General features: G+C 46.1%; 1 protein-coding gene and 1 non-coding gene across 8 annotated transcripts in view; both read left to right on the forward strand.

The window, feature by feature from the left end:
- Positions 1 to 17499, forward strand: part of FBXO21 (F-box protein 21) — a 41199-nt gene extending 23700 nt beyond the window's left edge. Inside the window, exons 10-13 of one of the 7 annotated variants that reach the window (XM_013990332.3) lie at positions 1998 to 2209; positions 5066 to 5223; positions 12505 to 12688; positions 13358 to 15816. In XM_013990332.3, coding sequence (XP_013845786.1) covers positions 1998 to 2209; positions 5066 to 5223; positions 12505 to 12688; positions 13358 to 13373 — 570 coding nt within the window. In that variant the 3' untranslated portion in view covers positions 13374 to 15816. 7 annotated transcript variants of the gene reach the window in all.
- On the forward strand, positions 1478 to 1625 carry LOC146396574 (U12 minor spliceosomal RNA). The gene has a single exon (XR_014828592.1). It is a non-coding gene; the product is annotated as a U12 minor spliceosomal RNA (small nuclear RNA).
- Positions 17500 to 21531: the final 4032 nt, after the last annotated feature.

Here is a 21531-nt window from a genome sequence, read left to right on the forward strand (position 1 = left end):
TCTACCCTCAAAGTTTTGGGCTCTGGGGATTCTAGGCCTAGATACACAGCTGGAGACATCACTGTCCTTCAGGAACATGCCAGGCCCTGTTATGGCATCTCCTCTGTTTCTGCCCTCCCTTTACCCCCCTTGCCAAGGGGGGCTCGGGGCTAATTATCCCTGAACCATAGCTCCTTTTCTTGATTCTTTGAGACCAAGACTCCCTTGTGCTTTGAAGATTCAGGTTATGTGTCTTTCACTCAGCTGGTGGGAAGGGACTGCCAGGAACAGAGCAAAGGCTGTACCCATAGAAAGTATGAAAGAGTCGTCAGGAGTAACTCGTTGGCAGTGCAGAGAGGAACACAAAAAGCTTACCATGAAATCCCATGCTTATAGCAACAAGGGACAACTGTCGTTAGTGTCCTCTAAATTAAAAGGCCACTGCTGGAAGTGGAAGTGGACAGAGTTGGCTCCTAGTTGGTACTGGTTGAAACTGGGTTTGCTACTTGGGGTTATACCATTCTGGTCATTTTTTTTGTGTTTGAAATTTTTCCTAGCAGTTAATTAAAATTCTCCTCTTCCTGCTTGGGTGTGATGGTGATTGAACCCTGGGAGTGGGAGTCAGCCCAGGTTCATGTTCTCCCTGCACATCTTCATAACACCGTGACCTCAGGTAGTTAACTTACCTCGAATAAGCCTGATACCTCTTCTGGAAATTGGCAGTGACTGGACTGCTGACCCTCAAGTTGGGAGGATTAAATAAAATAAAAAATGTGTGGGGCTTGGTTCAGTGACCAGCAGAGAGTAAGTATTTGGTAATCATTTAGACCCCTGTGACTCTCATGGAAGACAAGATTGTGTTAATCTTTAGTTGCATAAAACTGTAGTTTTCATAATATTTTTACAGGCTCACAGAATATCAGGAAATAGAGCGGTTATTCATCATTTTTGATAAGTAAATAAACTAATTCAAAAGTAAAACAGCGAATTTAATAGATCTGGGACTAGGTTGCTCTGTCTGCTCAGCATCAGTAAGTAGGAATTGATCCTGCTTCCAAAGGAGAGACGCATAGAGACCCTTGTGTTAGCTTTCTTTGAACTTGTATTTTTCCTTAGAGGCACTGGGTACAGTAGAAAGAATAGAATCTTGGAGTCAGGCAGTTCTGCTTCTGCCAACTAGTCAAGGAAATTCCACAGACACAGGGCTTCTCCCTCTCCACTTGAATACTGAATTCCACTGTGAGTTAAAGTAACTGAAACGACCCATAGGATTTCAGAGCCCTCATGTGTACATCTTCATTCTTCCAACATAACATCCTAAATAAGCTGCACTGAGTTGCATCACTCCAGTGCCCTCTGTCCCCTCCCCTTCTCCTGCAGCAGCCCTGTCACACATCCTCTTGATCTTGATTGACATAGCATAGCATTTCTCTTCCCTTTTAATGCGTGAGTTTCAGGTTAAAATTGTTTCCTTTTTGTGTATAAGAAATTGGATCCCATGTCTTAAACTCATGGGTAAGGAAAAAACAGTGGGGGTGACACCTGAATCCTCACTGCTAACGTGAGATGGACTTTTGAGTGGGTAAAGGTTGCCCCTAAGGTGACCTGCCTACTTTGTGGGATACCTGGGAGCTGCAATCTGCCCACCCACCCCCTGGCGCTTAAAGAATTAAAAGAAAGAAAGAGAAACTGAGCCACCTTATCACCCTACAGAAAGAAAGAACCTGTTAGAGTCCACCTGGATCAAATGTGCTCACCCCATGGAGAGTGTCGCCTCCCCACCCCCAGTTTCTCAAGAATTCCTTCTGGTTACACTGGTTGCATTTGGATGCCAGGCCCAGTCCCCAGCATGTGAAGTGAGTCTGCCGACTCTGGGTGTCCATAGTGCTGACGGGGTGAGAGCTCACAGAGACTGGGGCCATGAGCCTGGCCCGCCTCGCCATCCTTTGTCAAGTTAGGTAGGTCTAAATCCCGTGCCAGGAAAAAGAAAAGGCCTAAATGAAAATATTATCTCCTAGTCTTTCTGTCTTGTCTTGAAGGTGCTTGACATCCTCCAGCACATCCAAACCCTAGACCCCGGGCAGCACGGGGCAGTGGGCTACCTGGTACAGCACACGCTCGAGCACATTGAGCGTAAGAAGGAGGAGGTGGGCGTGGAGGTGAAGCTCCGCTCCCACGAGAAGCACAGAGATGTCTGCTACTCCATTGGGCTCATTATGAAGCATAAGAGGTGAGTGCCCCAGCGTCTGCCCCACAAGGCTGCAGAGGACACAGAGCTGGGAGCCCCGCTTCTCAGCAGTGGCAGGGATGTGCCTGAAGGGGACCTGACTGGATGCAGCTACTGAGGCCATCGCAGCAAGGACCAAAGACCAAACCGTATCTTTAACCTTTTTGTTTTTTAAGAAGCGGCTTGCTCTCCTAACAGGCTATCTGCTGATGTTCAGTGACCTTCTCTGGGGGGTTGGAAGCACTGTCAGCAGCGTTCTTCTCCTCTCTTCACTGTCCTCGATCTCTCCCCTGGTCTCACTTTCCTTAGAGCTGAGTGTGGGCAGGGCATCGTTGGGTCCTAGGGTTTGGACATGGCCGATAGATAAGAGTCCCCAAATTAAAGTGCCTCCAGAGCAGCTGTACTGACTTATATCCCACCAGCAGGCTGGCACTCATTGTCTCATTGTCAATAGCATGTGTTAGCGCCAGACCTTTAAAATGCACATATGTGCTAAATGGCAAATGGCATTTCATTGTGGTTTTTTAAATTTAATTTTATTTATGTATTTATTTCTTGATTGATTGATTGATTTGTCTTTTTGCCTTTTTCTAGGGCTGCTCCCGTGGCGCATGGAGGTTCCCAGGCTAGGGGTCGAATTGGAGTTGTATCCACTGGCCTACACCAGAGACACAGCAACACGGGATCCGAGCCGCGTCTGCAACCTACACCACAGCTCACGGCAATTCCGGATCCTTAACCCATTGAGCAAGGCCAGGGATCGAACCCGCAACCTCATGGTTCCTAGTCGAATTTGTTAACCACTGAGCCACGATGGTAACTCCTCATTGTGGTTTTATTTTTTTTTAATTTTATTTTATTTTTTTTTTTTGTCTTTTTTTTTTTGCTATTTCTTTGGGCCGCTCCTGCGGCATATGGAGGTTCCCAGGCTAGGGGTCCAATCGGAGCTGTAGTCACCGGCCTATGCCAGAGCCACAGCAACGCAGGATCCGAGCCGCGTCTGCAACCTACACCACAGCTCACGGCAACGCCGGATCGTTAACCCACTGAGCAAGGGCAGGGACCGAACCCGCAACCTCATGGTTCCTAGTCAGATTCGTTAACCACTGCGCCATGACGGGAACTCCCTCATTGTGGTTTTAATTTGCATTTCCCTGGTCACTCCGCAGGTTGAGGTTCTTTTCCTGTGTTTACTAGCCATACAAGTTCTTTTGATTAAGTGCCTCTTCAAGTATTTTGCTTATTTTTCAATTGAGTTGCAGATAAGTTGCAAATATCTTCTCAGTTTTTGGCTAATATTTTCCATTCTTTTTTCACTTTTTTTTTTTTTTTTTTTTTGTCTTTTGTCTTTTTAGGGCCACATCCGTGGCATGTGGGGTTCCCAGGCTAGGGGTTGAATCGGAGCTGTAGCTGCTGGTTTACACCACAGCCGTAGCAGTGCCAGATCCAAGCCACGTCTGCCAGCTACACCACAGCTCACGGCAACACTGGATTCTTACTGAGCAAGGCCAGGGATCAAACCCACATTCTCATGGATACTAGTCGGGTTCATTAACCATTGAGCCACGATGGGAACTCCAGTTTTTTTTACTTTGTTTGGAAGTTTAAAGCATGTATAAGAGGAGAGAGGATCATAATGAACTAGAGGATGCCCCTTTGTCCAGCTTCAGTACTTATTATCATGGGGTCAGTCTTTTTTTGTTTCACCCCCTCCCCCTCTTTCCTGGCACAAATACCAGATATCATTTTATCTGTAGCTATTTCAGTGTGTAGCACTGAAAGACAAGAGCCCTCTCTTCTTTAAAAAAACGCATTTACCATTCTCTCGTCATATCTGAGAAAAAAATAAACAGTTCCTTAACTTCATCAAACATCTACTGAGTTTGTGTTTCCCTAATTGTCTTACTCTCTCTCTGTGTATATATATATATATATATACACACAATCAGAATCCTTTAGTCTCTTAATTTTAATGCTGTAAAATTGGTACATCTTTTCCTTTATAGATTGTACTTTAATACTAAGAAACCTTTCCATATCCTGAGTTATGAAGGTTTTTTCCTCCCCCCCTCCCTTTTTTCTAAAATAGGGCCACACCTGCAACACATGAAAGTTCCCAGGCCAGGGCTCAAATTGGAGCTGCAGCTGCCAGCCATAGCCATAGCAACTGAGCTGCATCTGCAACATACACTGCACCTTTTGGCAAGCTGGTTCCTTTAACCCACAGAACAAAGCCAGGGATTGAACCTGCATCCTCATGGATACTGGTCAGATCCTTAAGCCACTGAGCCACAACAGGAACTCCCTAAAGATATTTTCCAAGTTCTGCATTTTACATCTAAGTCTTTGTTCTGCCAAGAACTGATTCTGTGTATTTGGTGTCAGACCTGAATCCTGATACCTTTTTCCATTTAGATAACTGCTTGTCCCATCAGTCTTTGTTGAAAGAGTATTCTTTTCCAAAGCACTTCTTTTTTAATCACCTCACCTGCAGCATGTGGAAGTTCCTGGGCCAGGGAGTGAATCCAGGCTGCAGCTGTGACCCATGCTGCAGCTGCAGCAACCCTGAATCCTTTAGCTCACTGCACCAACTGGGAATCGAACCCACACCTCCACAGTGACCTGAGCCACTGCAATTGGGTTCTTAACCCACTGTGCCACAGTGGGAATTCTAAAGCACTATATTAATAATAAGAGGGGTTTATAAAGGCAGGAGTAAAATTGATTAAACATGATATAAAAGCAGGTAAATCTGTAGGAATGTGAGCTTAAGAGAAGCCAAGCCATTATCTCTACATTTCATAGCTGCCGTGACAGAGTCCCAGGGAACTTATTTGCCACTGCCCTTCTGTTAATTAGGTATGGCTATAACTGTGTCATCTATGGCTGGGACCCCACCTGCATGATGGGACACGAATGGATTCGAAACATGAACGTCCATAGCCTGCCGCATGGCCATCATCAGCCTTTCTATAATGTTCTGGTGGAGGACGGGTCTTGTAGATACGCAGCCCAAGGTAAGTAGCCAGTTCTGTCTATACTTAGAAGCACACATTTGAGCACTCAGATAGCTGGCACAGGTCTAGTTTATTCAGAGATGGCAGGTGTCTCGCAGCCAACCTCATCAGGGCTGATCCCCAGCTAACGTGGTTGGGTGTGCATTGGTGCTACCATACCTCAGGTTATCCAGTCACCACAGCCAGGACCCTGGTCCCAACTGTTGCCAGCCTCTGTGGTATTTGATCTTTGCCTCTGCCAGTCAAATTACCAAAAGTCCTACTTCCCCGGCACTGCCATTGGCTCCTTGTAGGCAAGAAGGCTCAGCTTGTGCCCTGTTCATCCCCTGCCTTAACTGGAAGGCACTGAATAGGCACTGATGAGGGAGCCACTAGCACCCTGAGATTGGCAGCCAGTTAGTTGTGCTCCCCAGAGACACCCTCAAGTGGCCACTGTGGGAACTGAAGTCCACAGCACAGGCTCTAAGAGCACCTGGGAGCCTTAGCAGGTACTTGGTAGGTGTTCGGCTGGGGTACTCCTGAGGCAGAGACAGCACTCCTCTTCTTTGTCCCTTCATTTAATGGGATGAATTTTATTGCATGCCTGCCTTTCAAGGCATTCACAATGTTCATTTTGTTAATAAAAATGAACATGAATGCTAATGTGGTGATGGTCTGTGACAGGCAGCGTTCTCACGTGTATTAGCGCCATTTGAGAACTGTAATTAGCATCATAGTCATCCACATTTGATACATGAGGAAACTGAAATACATAGAAGCATTTATATTTTTTGCTTACCGAGTATGAGTCGAGGCAGCCTGGCAGAGAGCCTTCTCCTTAACCATCATGCTGCACCTTTTAAAATGTGTCTGACCTGGGAGTTCCCGTCATGGTTCAATCCCGCAACCAGTGGGTCAAGGATCCACCATGGCCATGAGCTGTGGTGTAGGTCGTGACTGTGGCTCTGGTGTAGGCCTGCGGCTACAGCTCTGATTTGACCCCTAGCCTGGGAACCTCCATATGCCACGGGAGCAGCCCTAGAAAAGGCAAAAAGCCAAAAAAAAAAAAAAAGTGTCTGACCTAAAACGTCAGGTTTGACCTAACTCATTATTATGTTCTGATAAATCCAATAATAGAAATGTTGGATGTATGAAAATCTCAGGAGTATCAAAAAGATTAGAAGAATTTTCATATTAATTGTTGTTAATTCATCAGAAGCTGAGAGAGGATTGGACATAAGAGAAATTCCCTTTATTGAGACTACAGGTCATTTAACCTCCATCAGCAAGCACCAGGGGAGGTTATAAGAGGAGCGAAGTGCTCCCTGTGTCTGACAAAGGCACTGACAGTGATTTTATTTAACTTTTGAAGCTGTGTCCCATAAAAATTTAATGCATCCCCAACTCATCAGTGCGTAGGCGTTCCACGCTGCATGTCAGAGAGCGTGTCACAGGAGCAGAGGGGCCAGTGTCCATGGCTTCACCTGGTATCTTCATTGCCCATTACATGGGGTTAATATCAAGACTTTCAAAATCTGATATTTGAGTTTCTAGAAACGTTTATGGGCTTTTTAGAGTAATTAAAACTGAGTATTTGGATTTAAGGTGTTCTGAATTTGTCCAGTGTCCACGTTGAAGATTCAGGAATTCATCCTAATCATGTCTTGTCAACATGCATTGTAAGAAGGGTTAGAGTGAGGCTACTGTAATGACCTTGTTAAAAAAAAAAAATTGAATGTCTGCCTGTCAGTTTCACACTCTCTAAACATGAGATTGAACTGAGTGGTCATGGGTAATGCTCTTAGCAGATTGCCATTTTTAAGTTTAAATTCTGAGACTTAAATTCGTAGAACCAAGTAGCCGGTATTACCATGTGATGGCTGTGCCTCTTCCTGCTGGCAGTTTTGTCATTCAGCATTTCCCGGGCACATGGTGCCCACGGGTGCTGGGAAGTGGGGGTTCAGTGCTGAAGAGGAGCTCCGTCGTAGCCCCAGGAGGTGACTGCCCTGCAGAGCCCTTTCCCCGGGGCTCTTCCATCCTTCACTCCTGTGGCCTCGTTAGCAGTTGATGTGCTGGTGCCTCTCAGAGCCTTATTTCCAATCCCAGCTCTTCTCTGGGCCCACGCTCACCTCTCTAGCAGCCCTAGGGTACCTGCTCATGCAGGTACTCAGGTTCTTCAGGCATCTCAAATGCTCTTACCTGAGCTCGTGAGTCCACTCCCTCCTCACTCCAACCCTCTCCTGTTTTTCTCATCTCCTACAGTAGGCCCGCCCCCAGCACCCCCTTGCTTGCCTGGGCACTGGCTGTTACTTCTCTGTCCCTCCCCTCATCACACATCCAGTTAGTCAGCAAGCCACACCAATTCCATCTCTGAATGCCCTGCCCCTCTCCATGCCACAGATGTTTCTTACCTATATTGTTTTATCTTCAGGTAGAGATTTTACTTTTTTGCTTAACAATTTGAAAGAATATTGCAGACAACATGACCTAAATACTTAAACCATGCATCTTGTAAGAATAAGGGCACTTCTCTGTATTACCACAGTTACAGCATTATAGCTAACAAATAAAAATGATTTCATAAATATCTAATATACAATCAGTAGTCACATTTTCCAATTGTCACAAGAATAGCTTTAGAGGTGTGTGTTTATCCATTTTTAATTCATGATCTATCCAGGATTCAGGCACTATGTTTGGTTGTTAGGTCTTTTTAGTCTCATAGTAAAGAACAGTTACTCATTTCTCATGTTTTTAACTTTTTTTGCAAGACTTTGACTTTTTGAAGAATCTAGGTCAGTGAGTTATAGACTGTCTAACATTCTGGGTTTTTCTTTTTCTTTGTGTGTTGTCTGTGAACTGGAAGCTAAGCCTGGGTTTGATTAGATCAGGTCAGTGTTTTGGCTGACATGCTTGTTGCTCTCAGGTGCTGTGTGCGTCAGTTGCATCTCATCCAGAAGCCATGGGGTTCCATGTTCCATTGTTAGCGAGGCAGAGTTTGGTCACTTGGCTCAGACAGTGACTCGCTATAAAGACAGTTTTCCTTCTGCAGGTAACAAATTCATAGGGATAAACTGTGCCATCCTGGATATGTCCTGTTCCCTAATAACCATTATCCTTATATTTGTTTTTGCGCCTGTTGGCACCCCTTTCCTAAATCATGATATGAGAATTGCAAAATGGTGATTTTCTACTGCAAGTATACCCTCTAGTTCTGTAAACAAGAGCTTTGCTTCCCTTCCCTATCTTGCTCTCTTCCCCTCACCCCTTGCACCCTATCCCTCTCTCCTTCCACAGATTCCTGGATTTTTTATTTAGTGTGTTATAATCATTTGGAATAATGTTATGCTCAAATTAGCCCAAATTTAGCCAGTGGGAGACCTGGAAAGGCTAAATTTTAAAAACACTAATTTAAATATGTTTTTGAATGTTTCTAGGTTAATATATTTGCATTAAATTATTTTGTTTTTAAACTTTTTCCTGGTCTAAATTTTCAACCTTTGGTTCTAATGATCCTAGTAATTTGGACAGAGCCCATTAATGAATGCTTTTTGTTTATTTAAGCTCTCCACAGAGAGTTGAAGAGTGAAATTATAAACCACATATATGAGTGCCATCTTCAAATAGTTTTCGTCTGCACAATTAAGAGAAAATGTCCCTCAGTATGTTGGTGGGCTGTGCAGCATCTTGAGTGTTTGTCATTTTGTTCCCACTAGGGGGCATGCTGTAGTATTTTCTTTATGTCACAACTCCTGTCTCCACTTCCCTGTGTACTTCTTAGATACTGCAGAAAATGGCTATCACAGATGCTCTGAATTTAAGCCAGCTGACTGTATTGGAAGGTCAGGAATTCAGCTGCGATGTGAAAACCTAGATCTTACATGTGTTTCATGTGTGATGATAAAACGCTTGGTTGAATGCAGACGTGTGCCCTCACCCACTGTTCATTTCCTTTTCCATGATTTGTCTGCCACTTCCAAACCAAAGTTTCCACCATACACCTCCCTCATACACTCGCACAGTGCATGGCAGTCTGCACATGCTGGCAAGTATGTGCAGATTCCCTGCATCAGGGCTGAGTGTGCACTTTCAGCCATTCAGAGACTGACCTTCTTAGGACAGCAAAACACTGTCATTCATAGGATTTGTCTGATAAATGGGGGTATGTCCGCACTTGGGAATAGTGAACTGCAACCAGATAAACCAGTTGCAGGCAAATGCTTACTGTTTGTTTTCTGGGAATAAGCAGACATAAAACAATACGGAATTTTATTTGAGTGCATATAATTTTATTTAGCTACATACATGTATTTTCATAGAAGAAGGACTTGAAAGATAGACTCACACTGATAGTAGTTTCCTCTCAGGAGGGGGAAGGATGACAGATACCCCCAGAGGACTCAGGGCTACTCTTTCCAGAGGTTTACAGGAATGTATCCATATATTTGGGGGTAGCTGAATTTTTTTTTTCTTTTTTTTACAGCTGCACATGAAGCATATGGAAGTTCCCAGGCTAGGGGTCGAATCAGATCTGCAGCTGCCTGCCTACACCACAGCCACAGCAATGTGGGATCCGAGTCACATTTGTGACCTACACCACAGCTCACAGCAACACTGAACCCTTAACCCACTGAACAAGGCCAGAGATTGAACCCACATCCTTACAGACACTATGTTGGGTTCTTAACCTGCTGAGCCATAACAGGAACTCCCAAAGATTTTTTTTTTTTTTTGGTCTTTTTAGGGCAGCACCCACAGCATATGGAGGTTTCCAGGCTAGGGGTCGAATTGGAGCTTTAGCTGCTGGCCTATGCCACAGCCACAGCCACAGCAGTGCGGGATCCGAGCCTTGTCTGTAACCTACACTACAGCTCACGGCAACACCAGGTCCTTAACCCACTGATCGTGGCCAGGGATTGAACCCACATCCTCATGGATGCTAGTTGGGTTCATTAACCATTGAGCCACAACAGGAACTCCCCAAAATTTAAATAAAATAAGCAGACAGATTTCTCTGAAAATTTCAGGGAAATCAGAAATTCTTCTCAAGATTTTTCCAGTACTTTTAAATCATCCCTATGTAATATTTTGCTCTGTCAAGTTTTAGGTAACTTAGATTTCTTATTCTTCTTCACATTTTTTTTAAAAATTATTTAAAGTAGATTGGAGGGAGTTCCCATAATGGTGCAGTGGAAATGAACCCAACTAGTGTCCATGAGGACAAGGGTTAGATTCCTGGCCTCGCCCAGTGGGTCAAGGATCCACCATGGCCGTGAGCTGTGGTGTAGGTTACAGACACAGCTCAGATCCAGCATTGCTGTGGCTGTGGTGTAGGCTGGCAGTTACAGCTCAAATTCAACCCCTAGCCAGGGAACTTCTACATGCTGTGGGTACAGCCCTAAAAAGCAAAAAATAAAATAAAAATTAAGTAGATTGGAAATTTTTTTCTACCTCATACATAGTTGTCAACTTCAATGCCTTGTTTCTTCCTTTAAAAACTTTCTTCTGTTAATACATTTTTCCTGTTTTGCTGGGAGCCCAGGCAGATATAAACACACTGAATTCAGTCCATGTTCCTTGTTAACAGCCAGAAGCGGGGCCATGAGCACCCTCGTGGGCCATTACTACCCTTCCTGGTTTCTCCGACCTTCCTTCCTTCTCATGCATCTTGTTTTGGGCCAACATTCAGAATTCTCTGCAGCTGCCAGTTGAGTTATCCTTATAGATGTATGACCATGACCTGACTGTGACCTTTTTGCCCCCCTCCCAACACTCAGACCCAAGTATTAGCCAACACCAAGCTGCTGCTTAATGATAAACAGAAAGGGAGCTGGGAGGAGCACTGCTGAAACATGTGTCTGACTTCAGAGCAGCTGTCGGCCACGTTTTGGTCCAGACAGCTCTTTGTTGGGGGGTGTCATATGCATTGGTTTAGAGGCACCCTGGGCCCCTGCCTATGCAATGGCAGCATCAGCCCCTGGTCATGACAACCAGAAATGTCTTCAGATGTTGCTGAGCATCCTGTCAGAGGCAGAATGACCCAGTGAGAACCAAGGGTGGCAACCCCAGATGCCTTGCCCTCCTTTTAATTTGTCTGTAGCCCTGTTAAGGCCCAGGCCATGGTTGCATCCCCTGGGCCTTCCCAAAGTTTCACCCAAGACACATCACTCACCACAGGGCCGGGGAGCAGGCCGAACAGCCAATTTTCTCAGCCAGTGGCATTTTGAAACATCTAAGGCTTTTTTAAAAAACGTTTGTTGAAACTATGTGTGGAAGGAAGTAAAATCTTCTCCAGAGCTACGATGGTAACAGTAGGGGGAGATCAGAGTTAGCAGACCCCCCAGTTTCCTTTAGAAAACCCCACGCTCCTGTCTGCGGAACACTGTCCCCACAGCTGGCCCTCCCAAGGCAGCCAGGCCCCCACCCTCTGCTGGCAGGGCTGCCTCCTGGCCGTGCATGAGAATATGTCCCTGGAGCTGAGCTGGCCAGGTTTGAGCCCCGGCTGAATCCTTGGGCATGGTCCTCACTCTGCACTGCCATCAGCTGCGCTGCAGACGGGCATCGTGACATGAGCCCCTGGAGGAGCCACATGGGCGTTACATGAGCTGATGCCCATGAGGGTGCTCGCTGTACATGCTCAACTTAAAAGAATTCATTTAAAATGTGTAGTGTATGTGCACGTCATGTGGCAGCTCAGGTATGTGGCCTTCTGGGCTTTTTATAAGTCATAATGTTGTTATTCCTGCTTTCCCCAGAGCAGCTTGAAAACAAGTTTTCCTGGCTGCCTAGGATTGTGCTGAATTAACATGCCATCGTTTATTTACACAGTGGCCGAAGCTGGACATTTAGATTGTTAGTACATTTTTTGTTCTCCTAAATGATGCTGGGGTAATCTCTGAATCTTTGTCTTTGCACGTGATTTGCATGTGATTTCTTTAGCAGTATCGATTTGTCAAACTGATTTGTCCCCAACCATAGTCTGAAGTAACAGCCTAAAACAACTGTTCTTGAGATCTGTTTTGTGGTAAGAAAGTTATTAGAGATTGAATTTCAGACCCTCTCCCCTTCTCTCTAAAGACAGCTACAGGCAGTGCTTCTGAAAGGCCTATGTTTATCCAGTGCACTCTGGGGGTGCTGGGCCCACAAGGCCCTGAGTTTGAGTTTCAGGAAATGCAGTGAGCTGCTTGAGAGAGAACCAGCTGCCCCATTGGCACTAGTTAGGCCATCATCAAGACTTGTGCAGGGACTCACTGAATTGATTTTGGCAATAACCACTGCCATTTGTGACTTCGTATTGCTCAGAACCGAGACTGCCCTGGGACACAGAGCAGGGAGGTCTGCCTCGTCAGCTCTTTTCTGGTCCGGTCTCTAAGGACAGGGCCAGTTCTGGCTGGAGTCCAGGGCTGGGTCTGTGGCCGGCAAGGAAGGGCCCACGGAGGAGCCGTTTGGTGGGGAGAAGCCATCTGAAAGGATTTGGGCCTTTAAGGTACCTGTCATGTATTATGTCTCCTTTTTTATTGTTCCACTTTAAGGAGTCTTATTTTCTCTTGCTTTCTCTGCTGGCAAAAACAGAGAGCAGGGAAGGGAGGCAGTGTGGTTTTTCTCAGAGGTGGTGCTTGTGTTACAAGCCATATCTGGGTGGGGTCTGGATCCGCTTTCCCATTCCTCCCACTGGACCCCCTGGCTTCTCGGCCTCGGAAGCAGTGGCCTGTACTGTAGGGCACTGGGGCGGGGGCGGGGGGGGCAGGTTAGTAGGCAAGGATGGCGGGTAAAGACTGGTGACTGGGGTGCTTACCACTGGTGAGAACCCAGACGGCTAGCATCCCTGGCCCACACATTTGGTTGTGTGTGCGATCAAGTCTGAGGAGCATGCTGAGTCCCTAGTGTCCAGACCCCCGAGGACGCTGGAGTTCAGTTCAGAGAGGAGGAAGACACTCGTGTTCCAGGCAGAGCTGGTGGGGCACCCACCTGCTCTCCCTCCTGCGGTGGCCGCGTGCTGCCTTTTCCAGTTTCTCCTCCAATTTCCAGAAACATGTGTCTTCCCTTTCCCCCAGCTCAGAAATGCACAGAAGGGGTGATAGCAAGTTCTCTGGATGAAAGATGCTGCAGAAATACCTGGTTTAACAAGCATGTCCGTGTGCCTCTCTACCTGCAGAGAACTTGGAGTATAACGTGGAGCCACAGGAGATCTCACACCCTGATGTCGGACGCTATTTCTCAGAGTTCACCGGCACACACTACATCCCAAACGCAGAGCTGGAGATCCGGTACCCGGAGGATCTGGAGTCTGTCTATGAAACGGTGCAGAATATTTACAGTGCAAAGAAAGAGAACGTGGAGTAGAGTCTAGTGGGGACATTGTACCTTTGCTGCTGCTGCTATTTTCCAAGAGAACAGGATTCTGGATGGAGACGTCTCCACGGATCCCTCTGGGCTCACACCACCAGGAAGGCCACTTAACCAGTAGTGCTGGTTGCCTCCTACTAAGTTTAAATCACGTGTGCTCTCCTCCAGCTGCAAAGACAATGTTGCTCTCCGCCTACACTAGTGATTCATTGAAAGGCACTGTGTTCAGTGGCATGGCTTGTACGCTTGTCCTGTGGTGACAGTTTGTGACATTCTGTCTTCATGACGTCTCACAGTCGACACTCTTATAATCATTCTTTTCTTCACTTTCCATTGTGTCTGTCTCCATGGTCTCAGAACGTTTCACTTGCTGGACAAATGGGGTTGTACGAGTGCCGTCATCTCTTGCTGATTTCTCTGGGCAACATGTGTGTTCCTCTCTCAGTCAGGACTGTCTGTCTTTTCGCCCTGAATTCAGTGCTCATTCAGGGCTGAAGCTGTCAGTGGTCTTGGCAGCACCTTGGATCTGGAGTCATTAACAAACTAACGGTCATCAGCATCATTCGAATTTCTTTTTTTCTAATTTTTGAAACAGATTTCAGGCGTTTATTTTTTCTTTATTTGAACTGAGGGAATGACACAGTTTCCTTTCCAGATTCGTCTCTTGGATTTAGGCTCCTATCTCTACGAATCATTAGCTCTCTATTTTATTACATACAGTTCTTCGAGAAAATGCATAATAATGGCCTTTGTGAATGGGTCTTTCCACGTTCATCACTGCTCCTCCCATTAAAATAAGTGTGTGTTTTTTAATCTACTCCAGTATCGTAAGTAGATCTTAAATCAGTGATGGGTTCCCTTTATCGTAGAAAGTACAATCTGCTGTTAAAATGTCTGCTTTTAGAAACTGTGCTCATGGTCTCCGGAGACCTAAAAATGAGGTCTTACTCTTAGAACCGGAATAAAGAGGAAATAATGAACCTTGGAAATTACAAAGGAAAGGGGAGGTTTCATGCTCTCTGTCCTTCCTTAGAATCCGTTCAAGAGCTTTTCAAATGTGGCGGAGTAGAAATAAATGGAATACCTTCAGTTTTCAGAGCGCGCGCTCGGGGAGGAAGGGAGACCCGGAGCGTGCTCCGAGTTGCCGTGACAGTGCCAGGAGGGGGTCTGTGCTCAGGCCCCCCAGGAGCCCGACTTCACATCCAGGCGCCATTGGCATCGATTCTTCCGTGTTCCTGGTGCCTGAGCATGAAGGGACCGGCTCTTAATGCAGCTCTGGGCTCCCTCTGTTCTCAGCCTGCCCCTTCTCCAGTGGGCCAGCCTTGGCGTTACCTGTAGAAGTAACTTCTGGAGTTAGGACCTAGTCACTTTACTTTCTAAGTTTAAAAGATTCCAATTGCTCTAGTGAATGAGGCTTTAGGGGGCTGCGACCCAGCCATGCCTCGCTGCCTGTCCGTCCCTTTGCATGCAGTATTTTCACGCTGTGTTTGATGACTGCCTCTTGTTTACCCTCTGGAAACCCTGGGATGACTGAGGTTTGGGGAAGCTACCTGAGATCACTTCCTGGCAAGTGACAGCTATTGAGCAGTTGTTAGAAAGAGATGGGGATTTGGCCCATTGGCGCCTTCCAGCCCGAATTAGCTCTGGTGCAGGGTCCATGTTCCTTGTCAGTCCAACCCAAAGTCAGATGGTTTGGACGCTCGTTTGAAATCGTGACCACTCACAACACCCAGCCTGCCCGAGGTTGGGGAGTTTTACACTACTCTCATTTAAAGGTGAAAATTAGATACTACAGCATTAATATTAATGAGGTGCATAACTAAGAATCTGTGGAGCATGCTGAGAGTTATAATGGTTGGTTTTCTGGTTTGATTTTCTTTTTTTGTTAGAGTAACATCGAAGCCAAGAAAGATGGTTTTACCTTTACTGACCCAATGTAAATATGTATCTAGACTGTTTTTAAATGTGTTTCTTCATGAATGCTTCATTTGGCTCCAGGAAGCCTGTGTCACCTGTGTAAGTTGGTATTTGGGCACTTTATATTTTTCTAAAAACGTGTTTTGGATCCTGTACTCTAATAAATCATAAGTTTCTTTTTAAAACTTTTCCAAACATTTTCTCCACTTTAAAAACCCTGTTATAAAAGTAGAACTTTCACAATGTTGAAATATTAACTATTTGGATATAGTAACTTCTTTTCTCTTCAAATGAATGCCAAGATTTTTTTGTACAATGATTAATAAATGGAACTTATCCAGAGAAACCACACAACTGGCCTGCCGGATTTCGTTCCAGAACAGAAAGCCCAGCTGTGACAACAGCAGAATCTCTCTCACTTCTCATTCTAGTTGGAGTATGCAAAAATTTGCTCTTCTTAATTTTTCTTAACATTGGTGAGTGCACAGGGTACCTTTACACTATGATTTCCCTATCAGGCGTTAATTTTAGGAGCTGGCTGGTAATCTTGAGACTATCAGGTTATATAACACAGAGTTCACAGCTTTTTAATTATGTCAAGTTACGTGCTGTGGAGTAAGAGCTGCAGAGCCTTTGAGGGAAGCCCAGGTTCTTGGTGTGTTGTTAATGCTGAGTGCATAGCTGCAGGGCACACGGCTTTGTCCACAGTGTCCCATAGAGCGCTGCTCCTCTGTCACACGTGTGCTGTCGCACGTGATGTGGAAAGAGGTCGAGGCTGTGCAGTCACCAGCTTTCTGCACTGCAGTGCCTCTGTGCTTTTGTATGTTGTGACTTTTCTGCCCTGACACACCCACACACACACAGCATCCCTAAGGCTCAGACGTGCTTCAGGCAGCAAGGCCTCAGTGAGACGTCGGTTATGTCCCAAACTCATCTAGTTCTGCCAGGTGTCCTGTTTGAAAACATCTTCCATCTAATCAGATTTTGAAAGGCTAGCTCTTGGTGTGTCTGCCTGAGCCTCGTGACAGATCTACATTGTAAGCGCACTTACACTGCAAAATTGTGTTGCTTCAAAAACCAGCATTAATACTTGTTGCTCAATCAGTTTTACATTTTCTAATATCCACTTAGAGTCTTGTTCTACTTTTAAAACATCTTTCTTAACATATTAAACTGAGTCACACTCGTGTCCTGCACTTTCATTCACTACCACCCGGTCCCTTTGCTATAAAGCGCGAACATTCCTTTCCCTTCGTCCATGTTCCAAGTGCGTGAGACGGGACTACCAGCAGTGTTTTCATTGAAAAGTACCTTGTGGCCATAGGAATCAAGCTTTAGCTCTCCGTGTTTCAAGTTTGTTTTTTTGAAGGGAAGGAGGAAACTGTTCACCTGGAAGAAATGCAGAATTTGGCTCTGTGACAGTTTGGTTTCAGAGACGTTAACAGCTGTATTGCATGTATTACTTCGTATTGCGTGCTCACTTTAAGCCAGGCGTCGGCCTCAACTATTTATAATCCTCCTAGCAACCCTATAAGACGTGGGCTGGGCAGTGACTATTTCTGCGGGCCACATAAGGTCTCCGTCACGTATTCTTCTTGTTTTGAAAAATGTCAGAAAACGTTCTTAGCTCGAGGGCTGTAAAGAAACAGGCCACAGCTGGATCAGGCTGTAGTCTGCTGACCCCTGCTGAGGTGTAGGCCGAGCGTCCCACTGAGCGGACTGCTCACAGGTGGGGAACCTGGCCGTGAACCCAGGGATCCGACCTCCGAGCTCCAGTCCCCACAACCACACTGCCGACAACCTCAGCAACTACCTCGCAGATGTTCTTACCCTTTGCCTCGCCGCAACCCTCCCTTCCCACATTTCGGTTCTGAGAATTTAATAAGAGTCTTGAGAGAAAAGAACATTCCTTCTTTGGTGAATAAAATTGATGTGCAATTACAGAAGAAATGTATTATGGCCATTTAGCAATGATTGTATTAGGGTAATGCTAGTTCTGTAATAAATAGACCCAAAAATACACGATGGCTTAAACACAGAAGAACTTTCTTGCTCTCGTGACACCGGGCAGGGGAGCGGGTTGGCGGGTGGCCCTGGTGCAGTCACCTGGAGACCCGGGCCCACTGGCTTCCCAGAGCACCCTGGCCCATCTGCTATCCAGCTGGGAGGGTTCTTGAGCTGAGGCTGGGAGTGGCCCTTCCTACTTGCACTCAGCCCCCTGGAGGGACAGAATGGAGAAGAGGGTGGCCAGCAGCTGTGGCTCCGGGTGTGCCCTTCCCTGCAGACCCTCCCTTCCAAGGAGTCAGCCTCCGAAGCCAGGCTGTCTGTGCTGCAGACACCACGGTGCCGGGCTGGCTCCCACCACAGCACGACCCCCAAGCAGTAGGGGTCCTGAAGGCCATGCTGCCGTCCCAGATCCATATTCTCCATGACAGATGGCCCATTACTTATGCTTCAGTAGCCAGAACTCAAGTCACACTCACAACCTAACTCCAAAGGAGGCTGGGCTGTGGCCCCCTGTGTGTGAGTTGGGGACAGTGAAAGGGGCGGGGGATCCGCCTTGTCTGTGCTTCTCATCTGCTTCCTGCATCCTGCGTAGAGCTCAGTTCTCTCCAGAGCTGGGCCATCGTCCCCATCTGTCCATCATGGCTCCCCAGGGGCCCAGACCCCATAACCTAAAAAGTTATCTGCCCCCCCATACCTCCCAATTCCCATATGCTGGTGAAGCAAGGACAGGACAACTGTAGTTAAAAATCCTACTTGGAGGATTTTGGGTCCTGAGTGCTGGCAGTGATGCAATACCACTGGGCCAGTGGGTGTCCTGAAGACCTCTATCTGCAGGGCATGTGTGTGTGTGTGTGTGGGGGGGGTGATGGTGCTTTCTGGAAGGGGTTCCCTCATCCACTACTCCCTGTGCCCTATCCTGCTCCCTGGGGCCACATCACAAGTGGGTGCTGGGGGCACACCCTCCTCACATGTCATGTAGCTTTCACAGTCCGAGTCCGAGATATAGTTTTACAAGCTTGATTCCTCTGCCAGCAATTCCCTCAAAAACTTAGCAGGCTACCTGCGCCGTTAATCATCCCAGAGTCCTTTCCTAGAACTTCCAAGTCCACTTTATTTCCTTGCTTCTCTGCTTGGTGCTTGTCCCTTCTTCCTGAACTAGTGACGGCTGCCTTAGTCTATTAGCCAAAGCTGAGTCTCTCCCTTTAATGGGCAAGTGTCTAACAGACCATCGTTGCTCAAAGTGATTTCCGTCCTCTCACTGTGGTGTCCAGAAGTAGTGCCTTTCCCAACATAAGACGCCTGGGGTTTCGGACTCTTCTGTTTTAGTTCTAAACCAGCATGTTTTGGCCAGGGCGTTCCTCTCTCACATTGTTCCTTGCTGTCAGCAGCAAAGAGCAACCTACATTCTATATTCTCTTTGACAACTTCCCCTAGACTCACTACAGCACCTACAGCTCCACCTTGCAAATTATAAGCAGAAATTTAATGAAGTGTCACCCCCAACATCCCAGCCAGACACCCAACTGCTAGGCTGACTGCTAAACTATAGGTTGGGTTTTTGGCATCTGAGTTCTTTCAAGGGGTTTTTAGATTTGTTTTTAAGTTCAAAGTGGGCTTATTTTTTCCATAGGAAGCTATATTTCCTGTTTGGCTGTGCCAAAAATAACAACTGAGGACAATGATGTCAAGTCTTCTGGGGAGTAGGAAGAGCCAAAGCAAGTTGTTTGGTGAACTTAGGAAAAGAAGTTGTACAAAATAAAGAAAAATTTGGAGGGGACATCCAGTTCATTATAGAATCCTTGAATGGTTATGTAGAATTTCCATCTACTTAAAATGACAGAATTCTTGGAGTTCCCACTATGGTGTGGTGGGTTAAGAAACTGACTGCAGCAGCTCAGGTTGCTGTGGAGGTGCCAGTTCAATCCCCAGCCCTGTGCACTGGGTTAAAGGATCCAGCATTACTACAGCTGAAGCATAAGTCATAGTTGCCACTCAGATTCACTCCCTAGTGGGGGAACTTCCACATGCTGCAGGATTAGCCATTTAAAAAAAAAAAAAAAGAAAAAAAAGACAATTCTTAATGGAAATGTTCTTTTTCAAGTTGTTGAATCTTGGGGACATTAGACTGCACTTTGAATAAGAGTTCTTAGTTCTTCCGTCTCCAGGACACTGTCCTCTGGAGGTTGTAACCTACCATTCATGCTGTGCTGTTGTTTCTGGTCATGGCTATTGCTGTGCAGAAGGCTTCCCCCACAGCATCTTACCAGCCTCCACCCTAGTCCTTCTCAACCTTTTTTCCAGTAATCCCTGCTGCTCCAGGACCCTTTTTAGATCATTTTTTCCTAATAGCCTTCACCCCATGAAATTGTTCTGATCTTTTTTCTTTTTTTTAACTTATTTATTTATTTTTGCCTTTTAGGGCCACCCCCCGCCCCCACGGCATGTGGAGGTTCTCAGGCTAGGGGTTGACCCTGAGCTGCAGATGTGACCTACGCCACAGCCACAGCAATGCCAGATCCAAGCCGCATCTTCGACCTACACCATGGCACCACCGGATCCTTTAACCCACCGAACGAGGCCAGGGATGGAACCTGGGTCCTCAGGGATGCTAGTCAGATTTGTTTCCACTGAGCCACAACAGGAACTCCTGTTTTGACTTTTTTAAAAAAAAAAAATTGAGGCGAAGTTCACATAACAAAATTCAGAGTGTATGATCCATGGCATTTAGCACATTCACAATACTGGGCACCACCTTGATCTAGATGAAAACATTTTACTGCCCCCAAATAAAACCCTGTCCCGGTGAAGCAGTCATTCCCCATTCCCCCTCTCCCCTCACCCCCCCAATCCACTTTCTACCTCTATGACTTTGTCTATTCTAGATATTTCATGTAAATAGAACCTAGAACCTGTTCCTTAAAAAAGAAATACTCTGATTAATTTGAGAGTTACTTGCCTCTTATTATAAAAGTAGGTTTTTGTTTGTTTGTTTGTTTTAACGGCTGTACCTGTGGCCTATGGAAGTTCCCAGGGCCAGGGATTGACTCTGAGCTGCAGATGTGACTTATGCCACAGCTGTGGCAGTGCCAGATCCTTTAACCCACTGTGCCAGGCTGGAGATTGAACACAACACAAGGTGCTGCAGTCAGATTCTTAACCCACTGTGCCACAGTGGGTACCCCAAAAGTAAGATTTTTTTTTTTAGGGCTGCAGGTGTGTCATATGGAAGTTCCCAGGCTAGGGGTTGAATGGGAGCTACAGCTGCTGGCCTACACCATAGCCACAGCAACACTGGATCTGAGCTGTGTCTTTTGATCTATACCACAGCGCTCAGTGATGCCGGATCCTTAATCCACTGAGCAAGGCCAGGGATTGAACCTGCATCCTTACGGATACCAGTTGAGTTCATTTCCACTGAGCCACAATAGGACCTCTCAAAAGTAGTATTTTTTAAAAAGTGCAGTCATAAGACTTTCTGGGTAACAGCTGCCTTTGTTCAAGACTGTTTTCTAAATTGTTTCCATAGAGCATTTGAAAGCTAAAGGGCCCCTTAAGGATCAACTGCTAGAGCCCTCGTTCCTGATATTTTACTAAGAGAAATAATGAGGCCCATGGAGCTTAAAGCGAATTTATCTGGCGAGGGTCTCGGAGCAGGGACAAGAACCTGAGCCTTTGGACTTGATTCCAGAAAATATCTTGCTAATATACCATCCCTCATTTTTGGGGATTAACCACCATCTATGGTTTCCTGGTTTTTCAATTGGTTACATCTAAGATGCTAATTCAGTCTACCACATTGGCTAAGAAAAGAATTTGTGCTGAGGTATGAGAACAACCCAAATAAAGTCGGTCTGGGGGCTGTGCTTTATTTCTGGGTGGGCTGGGATGATTCTCACCAATACTATTTGCGTCTGCAGAAAACACAAGGGTCTCTCCTGTTCTGAGCCCACCTTGCTGTGTGAACTGATGCTGATTCGTCAGAATGTTCATACTCTCACCTCCTTACCCTCCTGTGCTTTAAGTTTTTACCTCCTCAGCCCACCTAGGGCACAGAGCCAG

The sequence above is a fragment of the Sus scrofa genome, chromosome 14 (genome assembly GCF_054392235.1).
Source record: "Sus scrofa isolate SSC_HxYL_T2T_F1_AM1 chromosome 14, Sscrofa_HxYL_maternal_Yorkshire_Landrace_v2.0, whole genome shotgun sequence".
In the NCBI taxonomy this organism is placed as follows: Eukaryota; Metazoa; Chordata; class Mammalia; order Artiodactyla; family Suidae; genus Sus; species Sus scrofa.